This window comes from Harpia harpyja, chromosome 16, assembly GCF_026419915.1.
Source record: "Harpia harpyja isolate bHarHar1 chromosome 16, bHarHar1 primary haplotype, whole genome shotgun sequence".
In the NCBI taxonomy this organism is placed as follows: domain Eukaryota; kingdom Metazoa; phylum Chordata; class Aves; order Accipitriformes; family Accipitridae; genus Harpia; species Harpia harpyja.
Genome location: NC_068955.1, coordinates 33,186,699 through 33,209,806, shown reverse-complemented (window position 1 = coordinate 33,209,806; position 23,108 = coordinate 33,186,699). Strand labels below are relative to the sequence as shown.

The 23,108-nt window shown below is 50.8% G+C and overlaps 1 protein-coding gene across 1 annotated transcript; it reads left to right on the top strand.

The window, feature by feature from the left end:
- The first annotated feature begins 10,070 nt into the window (after positions 1-10,070).
- LOC128152967 (prolactin-releasing peptide receptor-like) lies at positions 10,071-11,162 on the top strand. The gene has a single exon (XM_052811752.1). It carries the CDS (start codon positions 10,071-10,073, stop codon positions 11,160-11,162), a length of 1,092 nt encoding a protein of 363 aa, XP_052667712.1.
- The last annotated feature ends 11,946 nt before the right edge of the window (positions 11,163-23,108 follow it).

The window sequence follows — 23,108 nt, the reverse complement described above, 5'->3', positions numbered from 1 at the left end:
CAAGGTCTTTGAATTTGCATTGATACTCTGACAAGACATACACAGGTCCTTTGCTGGGTAGTTACATGTATTTTTCTGTACAGATGACTGAAGAACAGGAAGGTCATCTGCCTTGATTTCTCCAAAATAGCAGCTACTCTGAGTAGCTTTTTGTGCAGGAGGAGCTGTTCAAACCCAGCAGGGAAGACCAGCTCTTTCGCCCCTTTGCGTTTGTAAAGCACGCTCTGCCAGGATGGCAGGGAGTAAGTCCTACGGCTGCGCATGGAGAGCACGCACTGATTGTTTTCATCGGACCCAGGGACTCTCAGTAAAAAAAAAAATAAAGAAAAAATAAAAAAAGACCAGAACAAATCAATACCAAGGAGGATGGAGGCCAGAAGGTCAAACGCTTTGTGAGGGAGGAGGAGAAAAGAACTAGTGCTGGTCACTTCAATGGGTAATTGAAGCGACCCTCGCGAACAGCCACATCCAGTTCTGTCAGGGAGTCTCCATCCCCGCCGGGCATACCAGCTCCTGCTCCGAGCAGCACCTCGTGTTGTCAAAGGGTCGGTTGGCTTCCAGTGGTGTAACGTCAGCTCTACCGGCTCTGGTACAGCCAAGAAAGCCGAAGGAGTGCAGGACAGCATAGCGTGGTTTTGCTCAGTTGTCATGCTGGACACAAGTTGGGAAGAAATACCAGTTTCCTCTGTTTGTGGCTGTTGATTGGTAATGTCAGCACAAGACAGTAAATTAGGTCCTGAAGCACTGCAGCATCATCTTTTCAGCAGAGAATTAAACCTGCCAAAGCGCTTATAGATTGGCATTTAATTGGAGACTGCCTTTAGATCAAGCAATAGATCCAGCCCTATCAATTTGCAGGCTTGCTCCAAAGGCTGTCTGACTTGACTGGGATGTAAACAGTAGGACTCAAAGACCTGATCTATCCGCATAAGAACAAGGAAAAGATTAAAAAAAAAAAAAGCTATTTTATAAACACACAGGCTATTTTTTATCTAGTTTTAACCTAACCACACTTTTACCATATAGAAACACTTACACTTGAGTAGTCTAACCCTCCATTGCTCAAGGAAAGGGACATCATCTAGTGAAGGCACTGCAGTACAGAGGTGGTTCAGAAGAACAAGCTGGGAGCTTTCACGTGGTCCATCCGTTTCTGCTTCCCAGAAAAAAGCAGACTTGGGATGGGCCTATACTTAAATCACCTTAAGGACAGCAAGAACTCCTCTGTTAAGACCCTTAAGAACTTCTTTACAAGATCGCCTAAACCGTGAATATGTGAAAAAGCGCGATGCATCTGGGCAGTGGTGTTGCGCAAGGACTTTAAGCTATTATGGTTTATTCTAGGAAAAGCAAACTGTTTAGCTCCTATCAAACAAACTCTTGCTGGTACAAGCAGCATTTTCACTAGGGATTTTTTTTTTTCGCTTATACAGCAACACCAGCCTTCCTATAGGTGGAACTAATTCACATGCCAGGAGTTGTGCCAATCCAAACAAAAAGACGAGCCCTTGATAGCAGCATAGCAATAGAGAAAAAGCAAACTATCAGTAGGTGCGGGTGGGTCCACAGTAGCAGTGTCTGAAAGCATCGTGTCTAGATTGTTATGCACAAGCAAAGACCTGCTATCAAATATGGAAGATGATTTTTCAGGTGTGAGAAACTAGTAATCACAAAGGACATGTTAGCCCCCCTCTGGTTTGTACCTTTTAAAGACAACACTTTAGCCTTTTCTCTGCATGAAACAGCATTTCTCTACCCCTTAAACTTCCCAGAGAGACAGATCACAGAGGTATTGTAACACATCACCACCATCAAGCTGCCAGCAATTTGTTTTCAAGATAAGGCAGAATAAAGTGAAATCTAAGACAATCCGACTGCTGCCTCATCAGAGAAACATGAGGGCCATTGCTGTGGATATTGCCCCCCAAAACAACGGCTGGGCTAATGGAGCAGGTCGAGCAGCAAGGAGAGGCATGGGAGGAGGGAAAGGGGGCTGGAGAACAGGTGCCTCACAGCACCTTTTTGTTGAAAGCAACACCTAAAACAGTTAGGGACTAAGAGAAAAAAAATAATCAGGCAATGGCTGAGGCTGGTTAGTGTCTCTGTGGAATATAATTGGCCATAAACATTCATTAACCATACCCATCAAGTACAAGCTGGTGCACAAATTTAGCCCATTGCTAGGATTCACATGTATCTGTGGGAAAATGAGCACGGGCAGCTGCCTCCAGTGGCACGACCGCACGCATCAGGGTCGGCTCCGTTTATCCGCACTTGACAGACACTGATAAATGCGCTCATGGCAGTCTGATCCTCCCCGCGCCCATACAGGGCACAAAAAGATTGCTTGCCATGTACTTGAACCGACAAAATCAATCCGATTGAAGCGTGAGCTGGCAGCACCGGATAATGATGCTGAGAATATTCTGTCCTGCTTTTTAATTGACAGGCTCTCTAGGATCTCGGGTTAGGAAAAACTGCAACCTGCTGCGGGAGAAAGGTCTGCGCTGCGACTGCCATTTTGCAGGAAAGGTGAAGAGGACTGACATTTTCAGGAGCAGCTTTGGGGGGTCCCGCGCCCGCTGCTCTCTGGAGATGTGTTGCAGGTGCTGGAACCTGCGGTTATTTCTAAAAGCCAACCTGGTGACCAACACACAAAGAAAAGGACGAAATCACAGCAGGCTCTGATTCCTGGTCATCATCTGTACGGGGTAGGATGGACACCGGGATGCCATAGCAGATGCCTCAAGCACTGATGCTTCAAGAAGCATCGCCAGATCCCGGATTGGGGACCAGCAGGGCGGGCTGCAGCTTTCGAATCCCTTGCTTGTTTCCATTCAGAGACAGAAACTTCTGGTGCGGGGCAATACGAGCTTTGGAATAAGAGTGACTTACCCTACTGGGTCTCTGGAAGCACTAAAGAAAGGTCAGAAAAGTTTTTTCCAGGATAAGCACACGCAGAGGGAAAAGCTCCCAGCACTGCTGCCGGGTTGCCCTGGCCACGGTGTGTCTGGAGCTGGATGAAGCCTCGGGCTGGACGTACCCTGTCCCAGCCACCCCGCGATTCATTATTCTGCTGTCATGTTCAAACTCCCATCTCTCATCTCAAATGATCTTTTAAGAGCCTTTTGCTTTCCTTATCTGATTGTTCTGCTGTTTAAAATTAACAGTGGGTCTCAGCCAGACTGTGATAAGGAGACAAAGATGATTTTCTTCCTGCTGATTATTTGGCGGGGATGAGTGCTCGCCCCTGAAGTCAGCTCTCAGCCAGCTTTAATAACACTGACCCACTCTCATCAGATTGAGACAAATTAACAGCTTTCTCTCACCAAAAGTCAGAGTTTTGCCAAACTTCTCCCAGGACTGGTCTGACAATTTCCATTCCTGTTACCAAAAAAATTCCAGTTGATGATTATTTTTATTTTTCCCTTATTTAAGTAGGCTGTGAAGGAAAAGATCCTGCACGTGGAATCAGAGGCTTCTAAGGAAAATGGAGCAGATGGGCAACGACCTGCTTTGGATCTGGCAGCCAAGTACCCCGGCCACGTTAAATAACAAGCAACCCTGTTACAACACACTCCCTTATTATGGGGCATACAGTAATTAATACATCTGACTTCAAAGCGATGCCTGTGGAGAAGCAAAGATTTGTTCTTCCTTCAACAGGAGAAAGAAAAAAGAAAAGATAAAAATTACAAAGCCCCAGGCTTTTCACGAGGGGCAATAAGTGCTCCAAAGCTGTTTCATGACAGCATATTTCTGAAGAGCCGAGAGCTTTAAAATTGCAATGGTTGTCCTGACACTTCTAATAAAAACTTCATAACAGTATTTTAGCTGAAAGACGGTGTTTGTGGTCAGGAGAAAGCGGCTGCTTATTTTTTTTCCAGGACAAACTTAGCAAACCTGGGGTGGATTTCTGGATGCTTGTTGCCCTCCCAGTGCCTTCACAATCCGCTGCCCTACAGTAAATGGCCCAAGACCATCAGAGAGTCCACAGGGAATTCAGCTGCAGGGGCTGGCCAGGGAACCTTTCCCCCCTCCCTTGCCCTTCCAAACATTTTCAGCTTTGTTTTTAGTCTTTATTTGCTTTGGGATATCTCCAAGATCAACCCTTTCCCTGTCCAGCTGGGACTAGGATCCAAGTCCTACGCAGAAGCCACAACCACAAACCCCCGGCCAATTCTTCCTGCCATTCCCGAGGCAAATTGAAGGCGCTTGAACCTGGGGAGTCACGAAAATTCCATTACGACCCAGAAAACGACACGCCAAGTTTGCTGCTAGGGCTGAGTCTGCGGATGCAAACCACCCGGTGCGGGACCCGGGCACAGCCAGAATCGCTGCCCTGACGGAGCTGGGAGAGAGGAGGTTTGCGCCTGCCTAACGAACGGCCCCTCCGCTGCCTGCAGAGCATTTTTGGCCCAGAAAAGAAAAGGTTTTGCCATAGCTTGATTGCCGTGGGCTCCCTCCACACTGAACAACAAACCAAGGGGCACAAAGCCTTTAATCGGTCCCGATCTGCCCATTGCTCAGGTCAACAGGGTAATTATGCCCGGGGTTGATTTCAGCTCTCGTTACTACCAAGCTTGTCATAACACTCTTGCATAATGTAATGGAAACCAAGTAATTACTGTAGTCACTGGACACTGATATTATTGTTTGCCACTCAAATCTCGTTAGGAGTCATACATTATTAACATTGTCTTGCCACTGAAATCAATATCGAAGCAACACTCGGTTCCTCTTCTTAATCACACGACACAACTGTGTTACAGTAATAAATGCCCAATTAAGGCTAATTTCTCCCGAGCCCCTGCTTCTAAAAATCCTTATCTGCGTATCAATTGATCATGTGGCAGTTCACCAACTTGAAATAAGCTGGAAATCATTTGCGAAAGGAAAAAATCGGAGCGGAAAAAGCAGCTCTGATGCAGCAGAGGTTGCAAGAAAGGTGGCCAGAGGGGTGGGAGAGAGGATCGGAGAGAAACCGCAGCTCGCGCGCGCTCCGAGCGGATCCTACAGAAGGAAAAATGTGACCTGCAAATAGCAGCACCATCACAAGTCACCCTGACATGTCAGCCTCCCGCACAGGAAAAGCGATTTGTGACCCTGCACCGCTGCCGATCACGCTGGCGGGAGCAGCACTGCTCGCTCCCTTGATCTCCGTACGTTTTATGAATCGCATCCCTCATCCCCGCCCTGGCAGAAAAGCCCACGGCCGCCCTTAACCAGCTGCACCGCAGGAGAGCAAAGCCCCAGCTCACAGACACACATTTAAGGGTGACGGGGAACAGCCCTGAGCAACTTCAGGCAAAAAAAAGGCATTCCCTGAAATCCCTTTATGCAACGACATCTCCCCTATAAACATGCGATTTTGGCAGAAAATAAACAGATTTCCAACACACTGCCCTGGGTCTTTGTAAGGCGAAGAAGAGAGCGGGTAGAAGGGCTGGTAGGTGCTCACGCCTGGCTCTTGGTTACACTGCCTTCTCGCCCTCCAGCCCCAGCTCGCTGGGGCCGTCGCTCTTTTCCTGCTCATTTAATTACCTGAACTCGTTGGGCATCAGCTGGGTACCCGACCAGTGACCTGATACCTCTCCAGTGAAGCCTTAACAGCTCACGGTTACCAAGAGCTTTGTGGTTATTGCTGTATTGCGTGAGGATGACTCCAGCCACGCTTTTATTTTATTCCCCCTCTTATTTCAAGCTTTCAGCCTTACAAAAGACAGAGCCACTCTTCCAGCCACCCCCTCCCACCTGCTCTGCTGCAGCCACCCCACGGGGCACACCACCTCTGCCATCATACGACAGATCGGGAACGTACCCACAGGGAAAAATCCTGAGCAAAAGCCCGAGGGTGGGCAATGCCACCAGCATGCTTACGTAGCCGCAAAGCCACTGAGGAGGCTGGGGGGAAAAAGGTTCATGGTTTTTTCCCCTCCATGCTCCCCAGCTCACCTTCAGGTGGGCGCTCCCAGGAGAAGGACAGGCAGATCGGCAGCTCCACTGTTTGGTACTTACATTTTTGGGTAACCCCTTCTTGCTCCTCTGCCCTGTGCAGGGGCAGGAGGTGCAGGACTGGCATTATCAAGCTCTTCCACGGGGACAAAAGCACCTTTATACCGTAACACCGAGGAGATGGAAGCCCCCTCACCACCAAAGGCAGCTCTTCCCTCTTGCAACTAGCAGAACAAACCTGGCTTAGTTTTTTTCCCCTGCTATAATTTTTTTTTTTTTTCCAAGTTCTGTGAAGCACTTAAATCACTAAGTTTAGCAAATTGCTTCAGCTCCACCAGCAAGAGAACAGAGCAAAAAGAACTACTGAACACCAACAATCCCTTACAGAAAAGGCCTGCCATGACCTTTTATATCTAATTGGGGAATTAGTTTCACCTCCTGAAGCACCTTTGCCTGCTTTAGGCACAGCTGAAGCCTGCCATGCTGCCCCAGCGGCTCCACTGGGTTTAATCGCACTATTTTAGCAGAGCAATAGCCCAGGCTCTGCATGGGCATTGTCGGAGCTGCCTGACCTTAAACCTGGTTTAAAGACCTGCTCCTACAGCCCCGACTGCATGTAACATCTCTGATAAAAAGGAGAAAGCTTGTTAAAATAACTCCAACCACCCCCTGAGGCTCTGCCCATACAGCTGACCTGGGCTCAACTGGGTATAACACATCACTCAGACATACACTGAATTTAAGAGAGGAATAGTTTTAGTGACTTCAGCCATATGGATCATGCTTGCCCTAAATCCAAAAATACTTTTTTTTTTTTTTTTTTGTGAAAAACCCCTTTGATCATGGCTGGATGATGTCCTGAGCCCGTACAGCCAGCTCTTTTCAGAACTGAGACTTGCAACCCAAAGGGAGTGAACATGGGTGGAAATCAATAGAAGAAACTTACTCCTGCCTTTTGAAATCTTAACAGCTTCATTCTGAGAGCAAACAGCATATGGAGAGATTGGTTTTATTTGGTTTTAAAGACACTTACATTATTTGTAAACACACAAAGGAGGGAATAGTCAAGAAATAAAAATCTAATCCCAATTCTTGTGTGTCCCTAAACACTCAACATGTGTTGCAGAAGCTTTTTCAAGCGTCTGTGCAAAGAGCATTTTAGAGCCGAAGCTTTTTTCCCAAGCTCTTGAAATTGTCAATATTGATGTTACCTTGAAGATAAATGCCTGTTGATTGAAAAGGTCACTTATTTCTGATGTGCCTCCGTGCCAATCCTGCAAGCACTGAGGTTCTTGAGTGCATCTGCGATAAAAGATGGCCCAAGGTATTCCTGGGAAAATGGGAAAAGCTGGTGGTTTGGTGGAGAGAAAAACAGACGCATGATGGCTGGCCCTGGCTCCCATTTCCATTTGGGGCAATTCTGCTTAATTTCCCATCGGTGGAAAGCAGGGCCCGGGGGGTCGGATGGACACGGGGAGCACCCAGCGCCTTTCGGGTCGGCCGTGCCAGCGCTGCTCCCGGCAGGCTGGGACCCTGGCCTGGCTTGGTTTTTTTTTTTCTTCTCCCCCAGGAAATAAAATGCAAAATGGCATTTTTATTCCCCACGGCCCCTCGCTCTCGCCGCCTCCGTGCCTGGCCCTTGCTGGCTCGTCGGGCTGGAGCCGCTCGGTTTTGGGGAGAGGCCGGTGCTGGTGCGGACACGGGGTTCAGCTCCGTGGGGCACAGGCTCTGCCCCACGCCCGTGCCCCGCACCACAGCTGGCTGGTGGCCCCCGACGGCCGGACCACCCTCACCCCACGGCTGCCTGCACCCCCACAGCTGCCCGTACCCCACGGCTGCCCCCACCCCGTGGTGGGGCTGCCCTCGCCCCCCATTCCCTCGCCCCCCGTTCCCTCACCCCCGTTCCCTCGCCCCCCGTTCCCTTTCTCCCCATTCCCTCACCCCCGTTCCCTCGCCCCCCATTCCCTTTCTCCCCATTCCCTCACCCCCCATTCCCTCACCCCCGTTCCCTCGCCCCCCGTTCCCTTTCTCCCCATTCCCTCACCCCCGTTCCCTCGCCCCCCGTTCCCTCACCCCCGTTCCCTCGCCCCCCGTTCCCTTTCTCCCCATTCCCTCACCCCCCATTCCCTCACCCCCGTTCCCTCACCCCCCATTCCCTCACCCCCGTTCCCTCGCCCCCCATTCCCTTTCTCCCCATTCCCTCACCCCCCATTCCCTCACCCCCGTTCCCTCGCCCCCCGTTCCCTCGCCCCCCGTTCCCTCGCCCCCCACTCCCTCGCCCCCCACTCCCTCGCCCCACGGCTGCCACCACCCCACGGCTGCCCTCGCCCCCCCTCACCCCACGCTGCCCCCCCCCCCCCGCTCCCCCGGCCGGGACCCCCCGACGGGGCGGCCGCTGCCGGCGCCCGGGAGCTCCGCGCGGTCCCTGCGCCCGCCCGCCCCGGTCCGTTCCCCTCCCCTCCCTGCCGGGGGGGTCCCCCTCGGAGCTGGCCCCGAGGGCGGGCGGGTGCTCCTCGGAGCCCCCCCACACACACACCCAGGACCCCCCCCGCCTGGCGCAGCGCTGCCCTCCCCCGAAGGCACCGGGGCTCCCGCCGGGCTGGAGGCGGGGGCGGGGGGGGGGAGCCGCGGCTGCGAAACGATGGGGTGGGATGTGCGCGTCCCGGCAATACCTGGAATAGCGAGCACCGCGGGTGGGAACGTCCTGTTCCTCCCGGGCTGAAAAGCTCAGGCATCGGGGCCAAAAAAAAAAAAAAAAAAAAAAAATCAACCCCCGCAAGCCCCCCCAAACAAACAACAAAGCAACACCCCCCCGAGCGAAGGCAGATGTAAGCGAGCACCGCGGCCGCCGGTGGTGAAAAACACCCTGCCAACGAAACGCTCTTCGTCGTCTTCCCGGGAACACCGGCGAGGCCGGGAGCCCCCCCGGGCCCCCCCCGGGCCCCTCCCCGGGCAGGTAAGTCCGCTCCGGGACCCCCGGCCCAGCGAGTCCCTGGGCTCGGTCCCAGCCGGACCCCCAGGACGGAGCCGGGGCTGGCGGCAGGACCCCGGCGATGCGCAGAAGGGTCTGCTCGACCCCCCCGTAAGGGAACGAAGCTGAATATTTCTTCCTCACATTAAGGACCGTATTGGCTTCTCCGGTCCGGATTTCGTATTCCCGCCCCGGGCAGGGACCCGGAGCTGCGTTCCTCGCAGCGGGCACTCTGCGTGTGCAGCTCTGAAGTAGAAAACGGTAATATCTCTCAGTTAATTACGGGGGCTACTTAATTAATGCTGCTTTGACTCTCCGCTGGGCGGAAGAAGAACATCCAGGTCCCGCCGAGGGGGATGAAGCGATAAATTTGACAGCGTGGGGTCCAAGAGGAGGGTCCTGGAGCGTAATCCTTCGTTTCCTTCCACTTTCTGCTAGAATACATTTGACATCCCCCCTCCTTGTGCTGCCGTAAGTAGTTTTGGGGACGTGCGGGGACCCACACGCTCCCTGGCATCGCGGTCGCTGCGAGGGATGGCTGGAGAAATCCACCTGGGCCCGGAGAAGCCCAGCTCCGTGGGTGGGGGAGGAATAACCAAGGGGGTAAAATAACCCCATGGGACAGGGGAATGGTGGGGTGGGCTGGGACGGAGAGGGATGGGAGGTGGAGAAGACCCTTCTGGTGAGCCGGGGGGCTGGAGGGCAGCGGCAGGGCTGGCAGGGTGGGATGGAGTTGGGGGGGGAACGATGAAAAGGAAAAAATGCAGGCGTGCCTTTGATTTCTGCTTTATGTCAGCACAGCTCCCAGGTTACCATCCATGAGGCATCCCGAGCTGCTTTCCCTGTCCTCGCTGCTCCAAACTGGCAGATCTGTGCCCGGCTGGTTAACCATTTTGTAGCCAGGTTCCCCATTTTCTCCGTACCGAAGCTCTGCAGTGGCTGCCACGGGGCACGTTCCCTCTTAAAAAGTCACAGCGTCTTTTAAGTCAGCAGGCGTGCCACTGCGGGGCTCTGCCAGAGAACCTGGACGCTGGGGACGGGTTCTTCTGCCCAGAAGTAAAACCAAAGTGCATTTCCTTCCCCTTCAGGGCTGACGGTCTCGTCTCAGTTTGACTTCAAGGTGTGGAGAAGCGGCACCGGTAGCATGGCTCCCGGTCAGCTGCCCAACGACTCCTGGCAGAACGGCTCAGCCGCTCTCTTCACCGGCCTGGACCTCCTCCTGGAGCTGAAGCCCCTCTTCATCCCGCTCTACGCCACGCTGGTGGCAGTGGCGTGCACGGGGAACCTCTTCCTCATCCTCCTCATCGCTCTCACCAAGAAGCTGCACTGCACCACCAATTTCCTGATCGGGAACCTGGCGGCGGCCGACTTCATCATGTGCCTCGCCTGCGTCCCCCTCACCGTCTCCTACGCCTTCGAGGTGCGGGGCTGGCTCTTCGGGATGTTCATGTGCTACTTCGTCACCTTGATGCAGGCCGCCACCGTCTTCGTCTCGGTGCTGTCCCTCACCGCCATCGCCATCGACCGGTACGTGGTGGTGGCGTACCCTATTCGCAGAAGGATAAGCCGCAGGTCCTGCGTCTGCCTCGTGGCTTCCATTTGGTTACTCTCCATCATGGCCTCTGTTCCCACGTCGCTGCACACCCACTACTTGGATCTCAACACCATCGGCCACGACATGATCATCTGTGAAGAGTTTTGGAAGCACGAAGAGAGAGAGCGGCTGCTGTACTCGTGCTTGATGCTCCTCTTGTCCTACATGCTCCCGCTTTTGGCGGTATCGGTCTCCTTCTGTGCCATCACCTACCACCTGCGGAGGAGGAACGTCCCGGGCGCTGCCTATCCCTGCCAAGACAAATGGACCAAAACGAAGCAGAAGACCTTCCGGGTGCTCACCGTCTCGGTCGTGTGCTTTGCTATCTGCTGGCTGCCCCTCCAGGTGGTGAACTTCATCAGAGACATGGACGAGGAGTTCGCTATCCTGGACAAGAGGTACGTCAACGTCATCCAGGTCTCGTGCCACCTGATTGCCATGAGCTCTGCCTGCTACAACCCGTTCATCTATGCCTCCCTCCACAACAAGTTCTGGTTCCACCTCAGCAGCTACTTCTGCCGTAAGAAGAAGAGCTCCAGCATTATGTCCTGCAAGGCTTCTCGATTCAATACCTGCTCCACCCTGGCAGATGCTCCTACCGGGGTCTCGGATAAGATAGCTTTACAAATGAGAGTCTCTTAACTGAAGGACCCCAAGAGATGGGTTTTGCTTTTGGACCTAGTGTGCACTTTGCTTTAGACTGGACGTGGGAGCTGGTGGCCGGTCGCGGTGGTTTGTTGCTGTTCCCAGAAAAGGTCCCTCGTGCGTGGCAAGGAGAGCGAGCACCAGGGAACAAACCCACGGGCTTTGTGTCCTCGAGGAGTGGCTCTTCTGAGCAGCTCAAGGACTTTTTGTCCTTTGGGGAAAACAAACCAGTGCAACAACAAACACTGCAGACAGGCAAAGGCAGAGTAATTTGGAGCAGGACGTACTGGCTAGTCCACGTACAGACATGCTGGAGCAGCAGTAGGTGTTTCCACCTGTCCTGGTTTCAGCTAGGATAGAGTTAATTTTCTTCCTAGCAGTTGGTAGTGTTATGTTTTGGGTTCCCCAATTCAACAGACAGCTGGAAAGACGTGTCAGTGAAACAACAGTTGCTTGGCTCGTTGAAACAGAACAACGGATGAGTATCCAGATTAATGACTGGACACGCAACTAGCCTGCTGCAGTTCTCTACAAGCCTCAGTTTTCAGAAATGCCTCTGCATCGGCCTGGCCAAAGTCTGCCTCTGTTTTGTGCTTGCTCTACATGCCGAGCAGCAATGCCTGAGCCATATCCCTGCAAGCGCCGGGTCGTGCAGCAAGTGCCGCAGCCGGTGCCGGGGCGGTGGGGCAGGAAAGCAGGGGCTGCCTGGGATGAGCAAGTTCCCCATCGGACTTTTACAGACCTTATCTCACACCATGGCTGGGTATGGAGTATATACCCTGTATCTCAAATCATGGCTGGGTATAGTAGGCGGCCAGCACTGTATTTGGAGCACAAAGACTTCTCCCTACAGTTTATTTAGGAGGTGGGTCAGCTTCTGGGCAAGACAAACACACATCGCATGCCTTTAAAAAACTCTTTAGAGAGTGTATGTCTTCATTTTGCAGGATAAAGATTGTTCCTAAGCAACAGATAGCACTTTCTGCCTCTGGAAGAACACCGGGTCTCACAGGTAGCAGTTAAATTGCTGTGCATTTTTTTTCTTTTAAACCGTGGTTCATTGTTGAAAGAACAACATACATTCAGAAATGTGCACGCTTCAGTCGGAGACCGTGTGGGAGCACACAGCCACCGAAAGCAGACAGCTTGTTTTGAATGGAGGTGACTTTCATAACCTGCTTGACTTTCTGAAGAAGCCACCTCTGTAACCAGACCGGTGGGTCCCAATTTCTTCAGCTGATAGCGTGCCACCAAACAAGGCAGATGTAGCTGGGCACATCAGTGAAATTATCGCTGTTCTCCGTAGCTGAGTAGGACTCAAGGGGTTGGGGCACCCAGAAAAATCTTGGGTGATGTGTTTGCTGGGGAAGATGTCTCAATCTCTGCTCCCAGGGTCGTTTAAGATTGTATACGTCCATGTTCAAGCTCCTTGGGTGGAGGTGGGAATCCTGGTGATGGGCTGCTCTAACCCACAAACTGCTGGATAAAGGGTGCGTTTGCTTGTCGGACGCTGCTTGGTGTCTCCAGATGCCTGGTGCATCTGTGGCCCATCGGCTGGGTCTGTGCAAGCAGCACATGGAGAAGGCAGCGTCTCCTTGCACCCAGATGCCCAACTGGGTTTTAACTCGGCTCATGCTTTCAGAGAGCAGCTTGGCATCCTCCGGTGCAGATGCAGACCCTAAGAGGATCCCTAATGCGCTCTCGTGCTGCCCAGGCATGAGCTGCTGCCCGCTCGCCTTCCTGCTAAAAGACCTTTATGGTGGTCCCAGAAGGACCATGTTAACATCCGTGGCGCAACCGGCAGAGACGGGGACCCATCAAACGCAAAAAGTGATGTGGATGCTTGTGACCCCCGTTGTGTGCCTGCAAAGCACTCGCTCTGTTTGCTTCTCGCAGCTTTCTCGTGGCCGCGCAGGGTTGTGCTCGGGGCAGAGGCTGGATCGCTCGTCCTGGAGGAGCAAAGCGAACCAGGAGGTGCACTGCTTGTCCTTCCTTCTAATAAAAGCTTAAAAAGCTCAGCGTGTGTGTTTGTATTGATTCGAATCCAACAAAAATAAGCTATCCTGGACTGCAGCTTAGTCACATCCCAGGAAGACAGCCAACTTGGACTTGTTTATCCCTGTCGCTGTCACTGGCAGTGGCAGACCCTTGGGGGTCAGTCTGAGATCAGGGCTGGAGAAATGAGGCTGGCTGAGGTTTTGGGAGAGCTCTGCAAAGCAGCAGCTCTGGCTGGAGAGAAAAGGTTGGACATGCTTTTTTTTTTTTTTTTTTTAATGTGGTAACGACTCAAGACGTGCTTTCATTCCCTTTCATTTCTCGTCACAAGGCTACAAATACCCTGTACCTGTCTATCGGAAATCTGCAATAGCAAATAATTGGTCTTTAGGGCGAGGGCAGCCTCGGAGCCGCTGGCTGCCTTCTCTCTGCCCGGTCAGCCCTGCCCCGGCCGAAGGCTTTGGTCTGAGAGCACACGACCAGGATATCGCGAGGGGCTATCACGCAGCGTTAGGGGCCTCGGCTGCCGGCAGCACTGTCCGTGCTCGGGCAAGTGCGGCTTCACGGCCCCACAGCTTCCCCGTCCTAATATTTGCTAGCAAATCTGCTTCTCACTTCTGCAAGGCTGTTGCACCCTCACCTGAACCAGTAAACCCCCAAACCAAATTGTTTCTTCTTTAGGTGAAGCTCAGGATGGAGCTGAAGGGCATTCACCAAGTGGGCACGGCTGGTTGAACCGTGATGGCATCTTTTTTAGCCTTATTTTGGCCTTGGATATTGCTCCACTACACTTGGGCTAGCACTCCTCAATGAGTGAGCTCCCCAAGCCGCCTGCAGATGGAAGGGAAAATTGGGATATCCTGATTCTCCTCTGGGTTTTAAGGTCATCCCCCTGCTTAGGCTCGTTTAACAGCTGTTTTAACCTCGCAGCCTTGGCTTGCAAAAAATGGGACGGATGATACCAAGGTCCACCTTCCCCACCAGAAAAGCAACGAGGTGGGGATGTTGCCAGCAGCAGCGGCAGCGAGCCAGAGCAAATTACAAAGTGGGAAGTGCCAGCGTTACAGGAAAAGGCACAAACCCAGATCTCGGGGCATATTCTCATGCAATAAACTTGCCCATTAGTGACATAAAACCCAAACCGATACCAGAATGTCAGCAGGCAACACAAAAACCCAGCAAAGAAACTGGTAATGAAGTTTAAAAGCCATTCTTTAATGCTGGTATATGTAAGCTGGATATTTTCAGGATGGAACTATGGGGGCTTCCTATTCAATAGGGCAAATTCCAGATGATTTCTCCACAGCCGGCATCACTTTAAAGTCTCCGGTGCTCTGTGGCATCAAGGGGAGCTCTGAGTGTCAAAGGATGGGAACTATCATCCCATCTTCCCCCAGCCTGGGCAAAACAGAGCTTTTTCTCCATTTAGCATTTTGATAGAGGCACTGGGAAGGCACAAAATTGCCTGGAGGTGCTAAAAGCATTTCTGCCTCTTGCAGCTTCAGCAGGAAAATGGACCTGGGTGGTAAGTCCCCCTTAATCTGGGACTAAGTGCTGGCAAAGGCACTCTGCCTGCCAAAACCCAGCGGGAATTTCTCAAGCGAGGGCTGGACATGGCCAGCACAAGCTGCCGATGGCTGGCACCAAACGGCTCTTGCTTGATATGATAATTTCTACCTTTAATTAGCTTGGAAAAATGATAAGCAGAAGTGATTAAGTTGCCCAGTCCCTTTCAATCGTGCGGGGCTTGTGTTTCCCAACCGAGCTGCAATTGCGCTGTTAAACACAGAGCAAGCCTCTAACGAGGCTGGATTGGGTAGGAATCAGCAAAGTGCTCATGACTGCTTTTTTAAATCAATGTATTTCAAACTAAACAGGTTTCTTCTGTGGGATTTCGACTCTCTCAAGCCACGTGGCCGAGACGAGGCTGCCTGCTTGCTGGCAGCTTTGATTTCAGACCTGTGGGTAGCGTTTGGGAGAGAGAGAGCACAGAGCCAGCACCGGGAAGAAGTCGGACAGACGGATTATCTGCCAAGCTCATGTTCTCCAGGCGGTTTCCACTCCTTTGCAAAGTTGAGCTTTTAGGGACGTGGCAATCGCAGTTTCTCTGCCAAGTGCAACTGCTGCCTATGAATCAATAGCAAAAATAAAGGCCAAATATATGAGAATTTTTTCTAGATTACTTAAAACATTGCTTGTTCCAGTTGTCTTCTGTAGCCAACCTCAAACAGCACAAATAAGAATGCAACCGTGCCTTTTCATCTTCTGTTTTCTGACTCCTGTTTTAAACAGAAACGTGGAGCTCCTTGCATCTCTATTCTTCAACCGTGTGGTTTACTTTATTTTGCCACATGGCTTGAAAGTTTTCTGCTACACAAGGAAAAATCAGGCTCAAAGCCTGCGAGGAAAAACCACACAAATCCTTAAAAATGTGGTAAAGTAAATAACTATAAAAAAAAGACAGTGCTGCTGCAAATGGGAGCTAAAGCGGCCAGGGGTATATTGATCCAACCTTATAATAGCGTATTATGTGGCTTGCACGTGGTTTGGATTTGAAATATCCCAATGGTTCAATATCAAGATGGTGTGGGACACCGGTGGGGTGATCAGAGCGGGGTTCCCGGTGTGAGTGGGTGCTCCGGGGGCTCCGTGGGGGCTTGGCTGCCCTGGGAAATTCCCTTGGGTAGAGGACCAGGGTGTCTTGTCCCTTCCCCTTCCCCAATTCAGCCTTTTCCTGCCTCTTTCCTTTCAAATCGCAGGGTTGGAGCACTCCCGATCCCCTCCTGATGCCTACAGGTCTTCTGGGACCTCCCCTCCCACCCAGACAAGCCCGTCCCCACCTCGACCTGCCCCAGAGGGAAACCAAAGCATCCACATACCACACACATCTCCAGGAGATTGTCTTCAGCAGCGGCTCAGCTTAAAAAAATAATAAACAGAGACTTGTCCTCAGTAGGAACAATTTTCCGTGCCAGGTGACTGTCCCCAGGAGAGAGGGAAGGGCAGGACAGGGCTCTCCTCTCCCCACCAAAACTCACTCCACCTGGCTGGGCTGCTTTGGGTTGCAGAGCTGCCGGGAGGAAGCTTTCCTCACCACACAGAAATCCCCAAATCCCCATTTTACTTATCCTACAAGTGGAGCTAAACCTTTTGGCGACCTTTCTGCCGTGGGAATGGTGGGGGAGGATCTTCTCCCTCGTGCCCAGCCTGGGCTTGCAGCACGCTCTGCCTGCCACCCCCTTCTCCCGATGCCAAGATCTTGCTAACAAAGCCCGGGCATGCCTGCTGATAGGGGATTTTTATTTTTATGCTTTCAAGATAAGCAAATGAAGACACTGGGGACAAGTTTCAGGTCCTGCTGGGGCTGTGGGAGCTGCAGCCCAAAGCACTAACATACCCTCCAAGTCAGAGTCACCTTGGGTGAATGAGGTTGGAGCATCCATCACCAGACGGAAGCTTCCCTGCTCTTGCTGTTGTTTCGAGGCAGGAAGAAGCTTTTCCGGACTTTATATGGATTGTTTCCCCGCCGTGGGATGAAGTGGTCTGGAGAACATCATCAGTGCGCAGTATTTAACGCCGCTCAGGACTTCACGAGCCAGACTCTCCTCTGGCTTAGTCTCATGGCAAACAAGAGCCAAAACAAAATCTTTTTGACCTTTGGCTAAAGATGCAGAGAAGACAAACCAAAGAGTCTGAGCATTTGTGATGTAAAGTCTTAAATAAGGAATTAAATCCAGCGTCAGCCCTTATTTAACTATTACTGTTTAACAATGACGCAGCTGGAAAGAAACAGGGATAGATGCAGCTGGGACAGGCTGGGGCTGCTGCTGTCCCCAATGGTTTAAATTATTTTTTCCTTGAACACAAAACAAAAGAAGCACAAGAAGGGACAGGAGCAGCAACGACAGAAGATGCAGATTCTGGTTGTGGTGGGGAAAGACCTGCAAAATCCTGGGAGGAAGGGGGATTTCGGATGGAGTGGGGTTTGTGGGAGCGGGGAGCTGGGAATGACGCTTTTTTAGCCATGTGCAGGTCTACGGACCAAACTCGGTCTGCTCACGGTCTCATTTAAGATCTGGGGGGTTAACGAAGCCGTCGTGGCCCATGGGGTCGCAGGTGGCTGCTGCAGCGCGAAGCTCATCCCCGTGTCCATGGTGTCTCCCAAAGGGGTGACATCCGTCCTCACACCGTCTTGTCCCCCATGAGCGTGACGGATTCAACCACTGCGAGAAAGGAAAAGAATCGGAGCACAAAACCTGCTCGGTCGTGCTCTTTCACCCAGGAATGGGTTTGTGTGATAGCCATGGCCACGCCTGTGAGTCTTGCGAGTAACAAAGGGTCAACTTTTCTTGTGTTTTTTGGAACTCATGCGAAGTTTGCCATTCTACGCACTGTTCACCTTCATCTTCAGGGAATAAGGATGTGGCCAGAGGTGCAAACCCATTTCTTCCCAGAGGCTGCTGAGAAATGCAGGCCAATTCCCTGCAAGTTTCTTACAGGAAAATATATTCCACTGTTTGTTCAATATCAGACAAATAAAATGAAAAGAAAAGGTCCCTCTTCGGCAAGTTCCTTTTCTTTTCTTATTAATTTCACCAACTGACAAAAATCCCTGTAGTTTCAAAGTCAAATCAAGCCTCTTCTAAATTCAATAAGAATTGAATGTTGTATAAGAGACGTTTACTGAATGGGCAGAGTTCACAGATTCTGTGTTTTATAAAAATTTTATAGCTCTGAACAGACAGCAGATACAGGTTTATATCTCCAAGTCTCGAAAATGGAAGGAATAGGGGCAGGATCCTGGCCCTTCCCTCGCACAGGGCTTGTCCACACTACCTACTATTTTCTCCCACTTAGTGCTAATTGAGCTAAAGGGGTGGCGGTTTTACTACTTGCCTTAGGCTATTAGTCCTCCAATGGCACCGGAGGAAATCACGGACTGTTACCCAGTGTCGATTCTTTCTCTCTTCATTTCCTCCCATCACAAGCTCTATTACTTTGCTCTTAATAAAACCCCCTTAAATTGCCCTAAATAGCTCTTCTTGGCCTTTTTTTTCCCCAGCTCTGGCTCAGAGGCACTAATACGATGAGGTGGGTGGCTCTGAAAGAGAAGACTCACCACCCGTTCATTCCCATAATCTGAAACAATTTACGCATCTGCAGGACTGTTTAAAAAAATGCATATATCAATCCTGGAGAACTGATCTACAAAGAGGACAAGGTTTCCTCTTCCATGTTTCCAGACTAGACTGGAATTTGCCATTATTGAGCAGCAGGAGAACAAATCCCCACCCCCAGGTTCCCCGTTGAGATGTTTTGCTCATCTCCCCAAATTATGTGCAGGAAATGGGAAAATACTGTTTTGCAAGGGTGAGCTAAAACCTGAGCATCTTCTGAGAATAAATTCAGAACCACTCCAGAAATCCAGTAGCCACAGTCTGTGATTCAAAGAAACTGGATATATAAAGAAGAACATAATTTGTTTACTTAATGAAAGTAAATTAGATAAATGGGTGATGAAAACATGCTTGAAGGCTGATTCCGCAGAGCTTTCTTCAAAAAGATACTGTTAGCTTCTGCTACCAGAAACTAGCGGGTCTAAAAGGGATAATTTTGTTGAACCATCCTCTGTTAGTAAGACTTTTGCCGAATATTTTGCCTAAGCATGTTTCCTCCTTGCAAACTCTCTTGTCAGTTGAAATATGGTTCTTCCCAGCTTGGTCCTGCTCTTGGGCTCAGCAACAACCCACAAAGAGCCTTCTGACAGCCTGTTGCCAGGAGCTGAAGAGGTACTAAATTAGCCAAAAGTTAGACAGCTAACGGGTTTTTTTAATTAGCATGAGAGTCTCGAATGCAGGGTATGACCTTCGTACGCAGCTCGCTCTGCAATTCGCATCCTGCTTAAACCTGTTATCAGTTGATTTGGTAAAACTGATAAAGACCTCCAGGTTGGGGGTCTTTGCACGTTGCAAATGCTCAATCGATTCTCAATTGCATGTGTCTCAGCTACAGTTAATTTCTATTACAGACAGGTATTTAAAGACCTCACGATCCTCTTCTCTAAAGAGATTTGGTGGCCTGTAGCTCTCCCATCTGCTAGAACATGGCCCAGGAGCATTCAAGATCATCTGGTTTGAGTTGTCATTGACTTGGAAACTGGTAATACTGCACTTTGGTGGATTGCCATCTTCTTTTTGCTCACATGAGCCTCCTTAAATTGATTATAGTTAGTGATTTTAATAGTTCAGGCATGTGACTTTAGCCTGCCTGTTTCGAGCTAGTCTGTTTTTCTCCTCCATGCCCACCCTCCAACCTCCCCCCCACCTCTGGTGACTTGGTGGCTTCTTCCTTACCCTCAGGATGCTGACACTTCCCAGACTGAGTGGTTTGAGGGCACCTCCAAGGACCACCCTCCGAATCGCAACCCTTTTTCTCCAGCGCAGCCCCCAGCATCAGCTTGGGCAGGGACGTCTTAGCGTCTGGCATGGAAGAGCAACCACACGTCCTCCGCAGCCTCCCCAAACCCACCTGTTTCTCCTCTCTCTCTGCCTTGGGCTGTTGAGAAAGTTGGCAAATTTTCTGAAGTGGAAGGGTACAGCCAACAGGGTTCTTCTTATCAGAGACAAAAATATTTCAAAAGGGAAAATATTAGCGACAAACCTACAGAGGGATTTAACAACAGCAAGGGCCTGGGCTATTCAGCCTTAGCCTGTTTAGATGTCTACAGCTCTAAGAGGAAGATGGTATTATTTATTACAGTGCCGTTCTTTAGAAAGCACTCGAGAGATTGTCATTTGAAAGAGCTTACATACATGCAAGGTATTATTACAATTATTTGATTACCCTTCCGCTTTCTCCCACAGCTGCAAATGATGAAATCCTTTGTCCTGCTTTTCAGAATAAATTGAGATGTAGCATTAGCTATAAATGCACATGAAGGATCAGATTTTTTTCATGTGTACTGAATCACCTCTTGGAAATTTCCTCCTTTGTCTTCCAATCAAGCACAGCAAACAAAATTAGCCTGGTAATTTTCCACTGGTTTTAGCCCCCCCCCCCCCCCGCTTGCTATGTCTGTTCTGTCTTGATGTCATCAGTGATGAATGCGATTGCAGTTGACAAAACAGCCAATAAAAGAGAACCTCCTCTGCTGAACCAGGATCATTAGACAAATTTTGTTCGTGGAGGAACTTAGCTGAAAAATGCTTAGGAAATGTTGATTTATTTTATTTTATTATTGTGTCCTGGTTTATTAAGAGTAATATTATGACTCTAGCCAGGGACCCCTTCATTTCTGATTTCCTGGACAGGTCTTGCAAAATAGCTTTCACATTTCTCTGTAAGCAGAGATTTCATGGACCGTACAAACTGTGCCCATCTCTTTCTTCTCAGGTCTTGGTTCAAGCTAAAGAGGTAGGTTTGCAACATGTACATGAGTAAAATAGGCTTATTTTCACTTCTTTTGGCTAAACCCACAGTTACTACAGCTCAGGCCTCCAGTAATGATTTTTTTTTTCCTGATAGAAAGGCAGCACTTCTCCCCATTCACCTTTCCAAGGGGTCTCTATTCACAAACTTAACTATTTTGAAATAAAAAAGGATAGCTAAGACCAGCAGCAGCAGAAGGGAAATACATATATACCTCTACGGAGGGCTCCTGGCTGCAGCTGGAGGTAGTAAATAACATGGGAATTAAGAAACACGGAAGCAAGTCTGGAGGGCAGCTGGGGGTATTTGGGCGTTTTGAAGCCTGGCTTGAAATATCTGCCCTCTCCTTCCCGAGAAGTTTGGTACAAAACCAGTGGTTGCCCAAGAATGTTAGCAGTTAGACACGCTGATCCTTCTCCCCCCTGCCTAAGCTTTCTCCACTGATGTCTGTTTGCTTAGCTGCTGTCTTACATTAAAGACTGTCTAGCTCTGCACTCCAGTTTGACTTTCTTATTAACCATAAGCGCCGAGCGCCGCAGAATAAATAACTCCTGTGCTCTCCTCCGCGCTGTGAGGGGAGAGGCAAAGGCTCCTCACCCAGCCGAGCCCCCGCGGAGGTCCGGGGCAGGCACCCAGGCTTCCCCAGCTCTACGCCAGGCAGCAGATTTAAACGCTTCTTTAATGTCAAGCTCTTTGATGATGCTCTTCCTGGTGGAAATGCTATTTGCCTTGGCCCGTTGTCCATTACGGCAGTGGGACACACAGCCAGCTGTGTCCAAAGACACAGAGTAGGGCTGCGATGCTCCCATGGGTGCCGAAAAGGCGAAGTGAAGGGTCAGCTGAAGCAGGGGGGTGCACATTTTTGAGTGATGGAGTAGCCCTAGCAGGGTCCTTCAGTGGCTGGTGCTGGTGAAGAGCCACCCACATGCAGACAAACACAATTCCCCTTTTTCCCCCATCTCTTCAGCTTGGGCTGAAGCTCAAAGCCCCAGCCAACCCCAGAAGTGAATGCCGAATATTTGCCAGTAATGCTAACGTACCCAGGGCTCAGCAGAAGTCCATGGAGAAGTCCAATGGCCAAAATCCCTTGGGGACAAGGTTCAGCTTGAACGAGAAGCAGTTAGCGATGGGGAAGAGATGGGAGGGCTAAAGAGGTGCCCCATCATTTTTGCTTCTATTACACCGATAGCAGAGAAATAAAACCCATCCCTGCTCCATTAAGTTGTTGCAGAGACTGGAATTGTTGCAAGGCGGTCACGCAATAGAAGTGAAGAGCTTCCACAAGAGCCCCATCACAGACACGAGCTGACCCCAGTTTGTCCTGGCACAAATCGTGACTCAGATGAGCATGGTGCTGTCAGGCTCCCAGAGGTTTGCTCACTCCCGGAGCTCCTGGCAGTAGCTGCGATGAGCAATTTCTGCAGAAATAAGGAGTAATGGCTTCTTTCTAAAGATGAATCACCTTCTGAGCATGCTGGATAGTCAAGGATGCATGTGGTTGACCTTAATTAGCAGTGGTCTGGTCCTAGCAACCCGTTGGTGTTCCCCAGTACAGCCAGCAGGTTCAGCGATGGCCCCTCCTCCTGCTTTTCTGGGAGACACAGACTGCTTTGGCAGGACCTCATCAGTCCCCCACACGTTGATTTTGGGATAGTATCCCCTTCGGGATAGCAGCAGGGCCACGGCGAGCCTCGAGGAGCCCACAGGTCGGAGAGGTCCAGGAAAGGGTCTATCATGGCAATGATGACTTCTCACTGGGGCTCCACCAGACGAGAAGGGCTGTTCCCTCGTCGTTTAGGCTTAAATGTGTCATTTTGCTCTGCCAGAAATTAGTCTCTGTGGCCTTGCACGTCTTCACCCTGACCTAGGGAGGTCACAGCCTCAGGTCCTGCCTTTGCTCCACCAGCAATGCCATCCAGGACGCTTGCTCCTTGGCCACTGGCACTTGCTTCTTGGAGTCATTTCTCCTCATCTAGTACTCGTAAAGAGGGAAGAATCGCATATAAACAATTACTCTTTGCTTCTCTTTACAGTCCCCAGTTTCTACGGGTTGTGAGGGTCCTAAGCAAGAGGCTCAGGCGGTAAAAGGGCTGTAGTTTCCAGGAGATCACCCCTAAAGAAGCCAGTTGGCCCCATTTCTGCTTGGCTGACATCATCAGCCAAATTGGCTTTGAACCATCTCACGCTGTCAAGCTCCTCTTCCAGCAATTTGTTCCCTGCCAGACCCTGTGGGACCTGGCAGACTGGAGTGCTCCCCTTTCTACAGAAATAAAAAGTAATTTACTCCGGGGAAAAATGAGTCATTCTTTTTGGTGGAGGATGCTGGCTGGGCCGGGCTGCATGCAGACTGCCTTACCCACCGCTCCCAGCTCCAGCTGCCTTCCAACTGCTCAGCACCACACATCTCCTGCTTGGAGAAAGCTGCTGAGCTCGCTGCCAGCCCCACAACACGCACGGTTGGGTTGGTGTTCCTCACCCACCTGGCCTGGTCCTCTGGTTCATCCCCTCCAGGCACGAGCT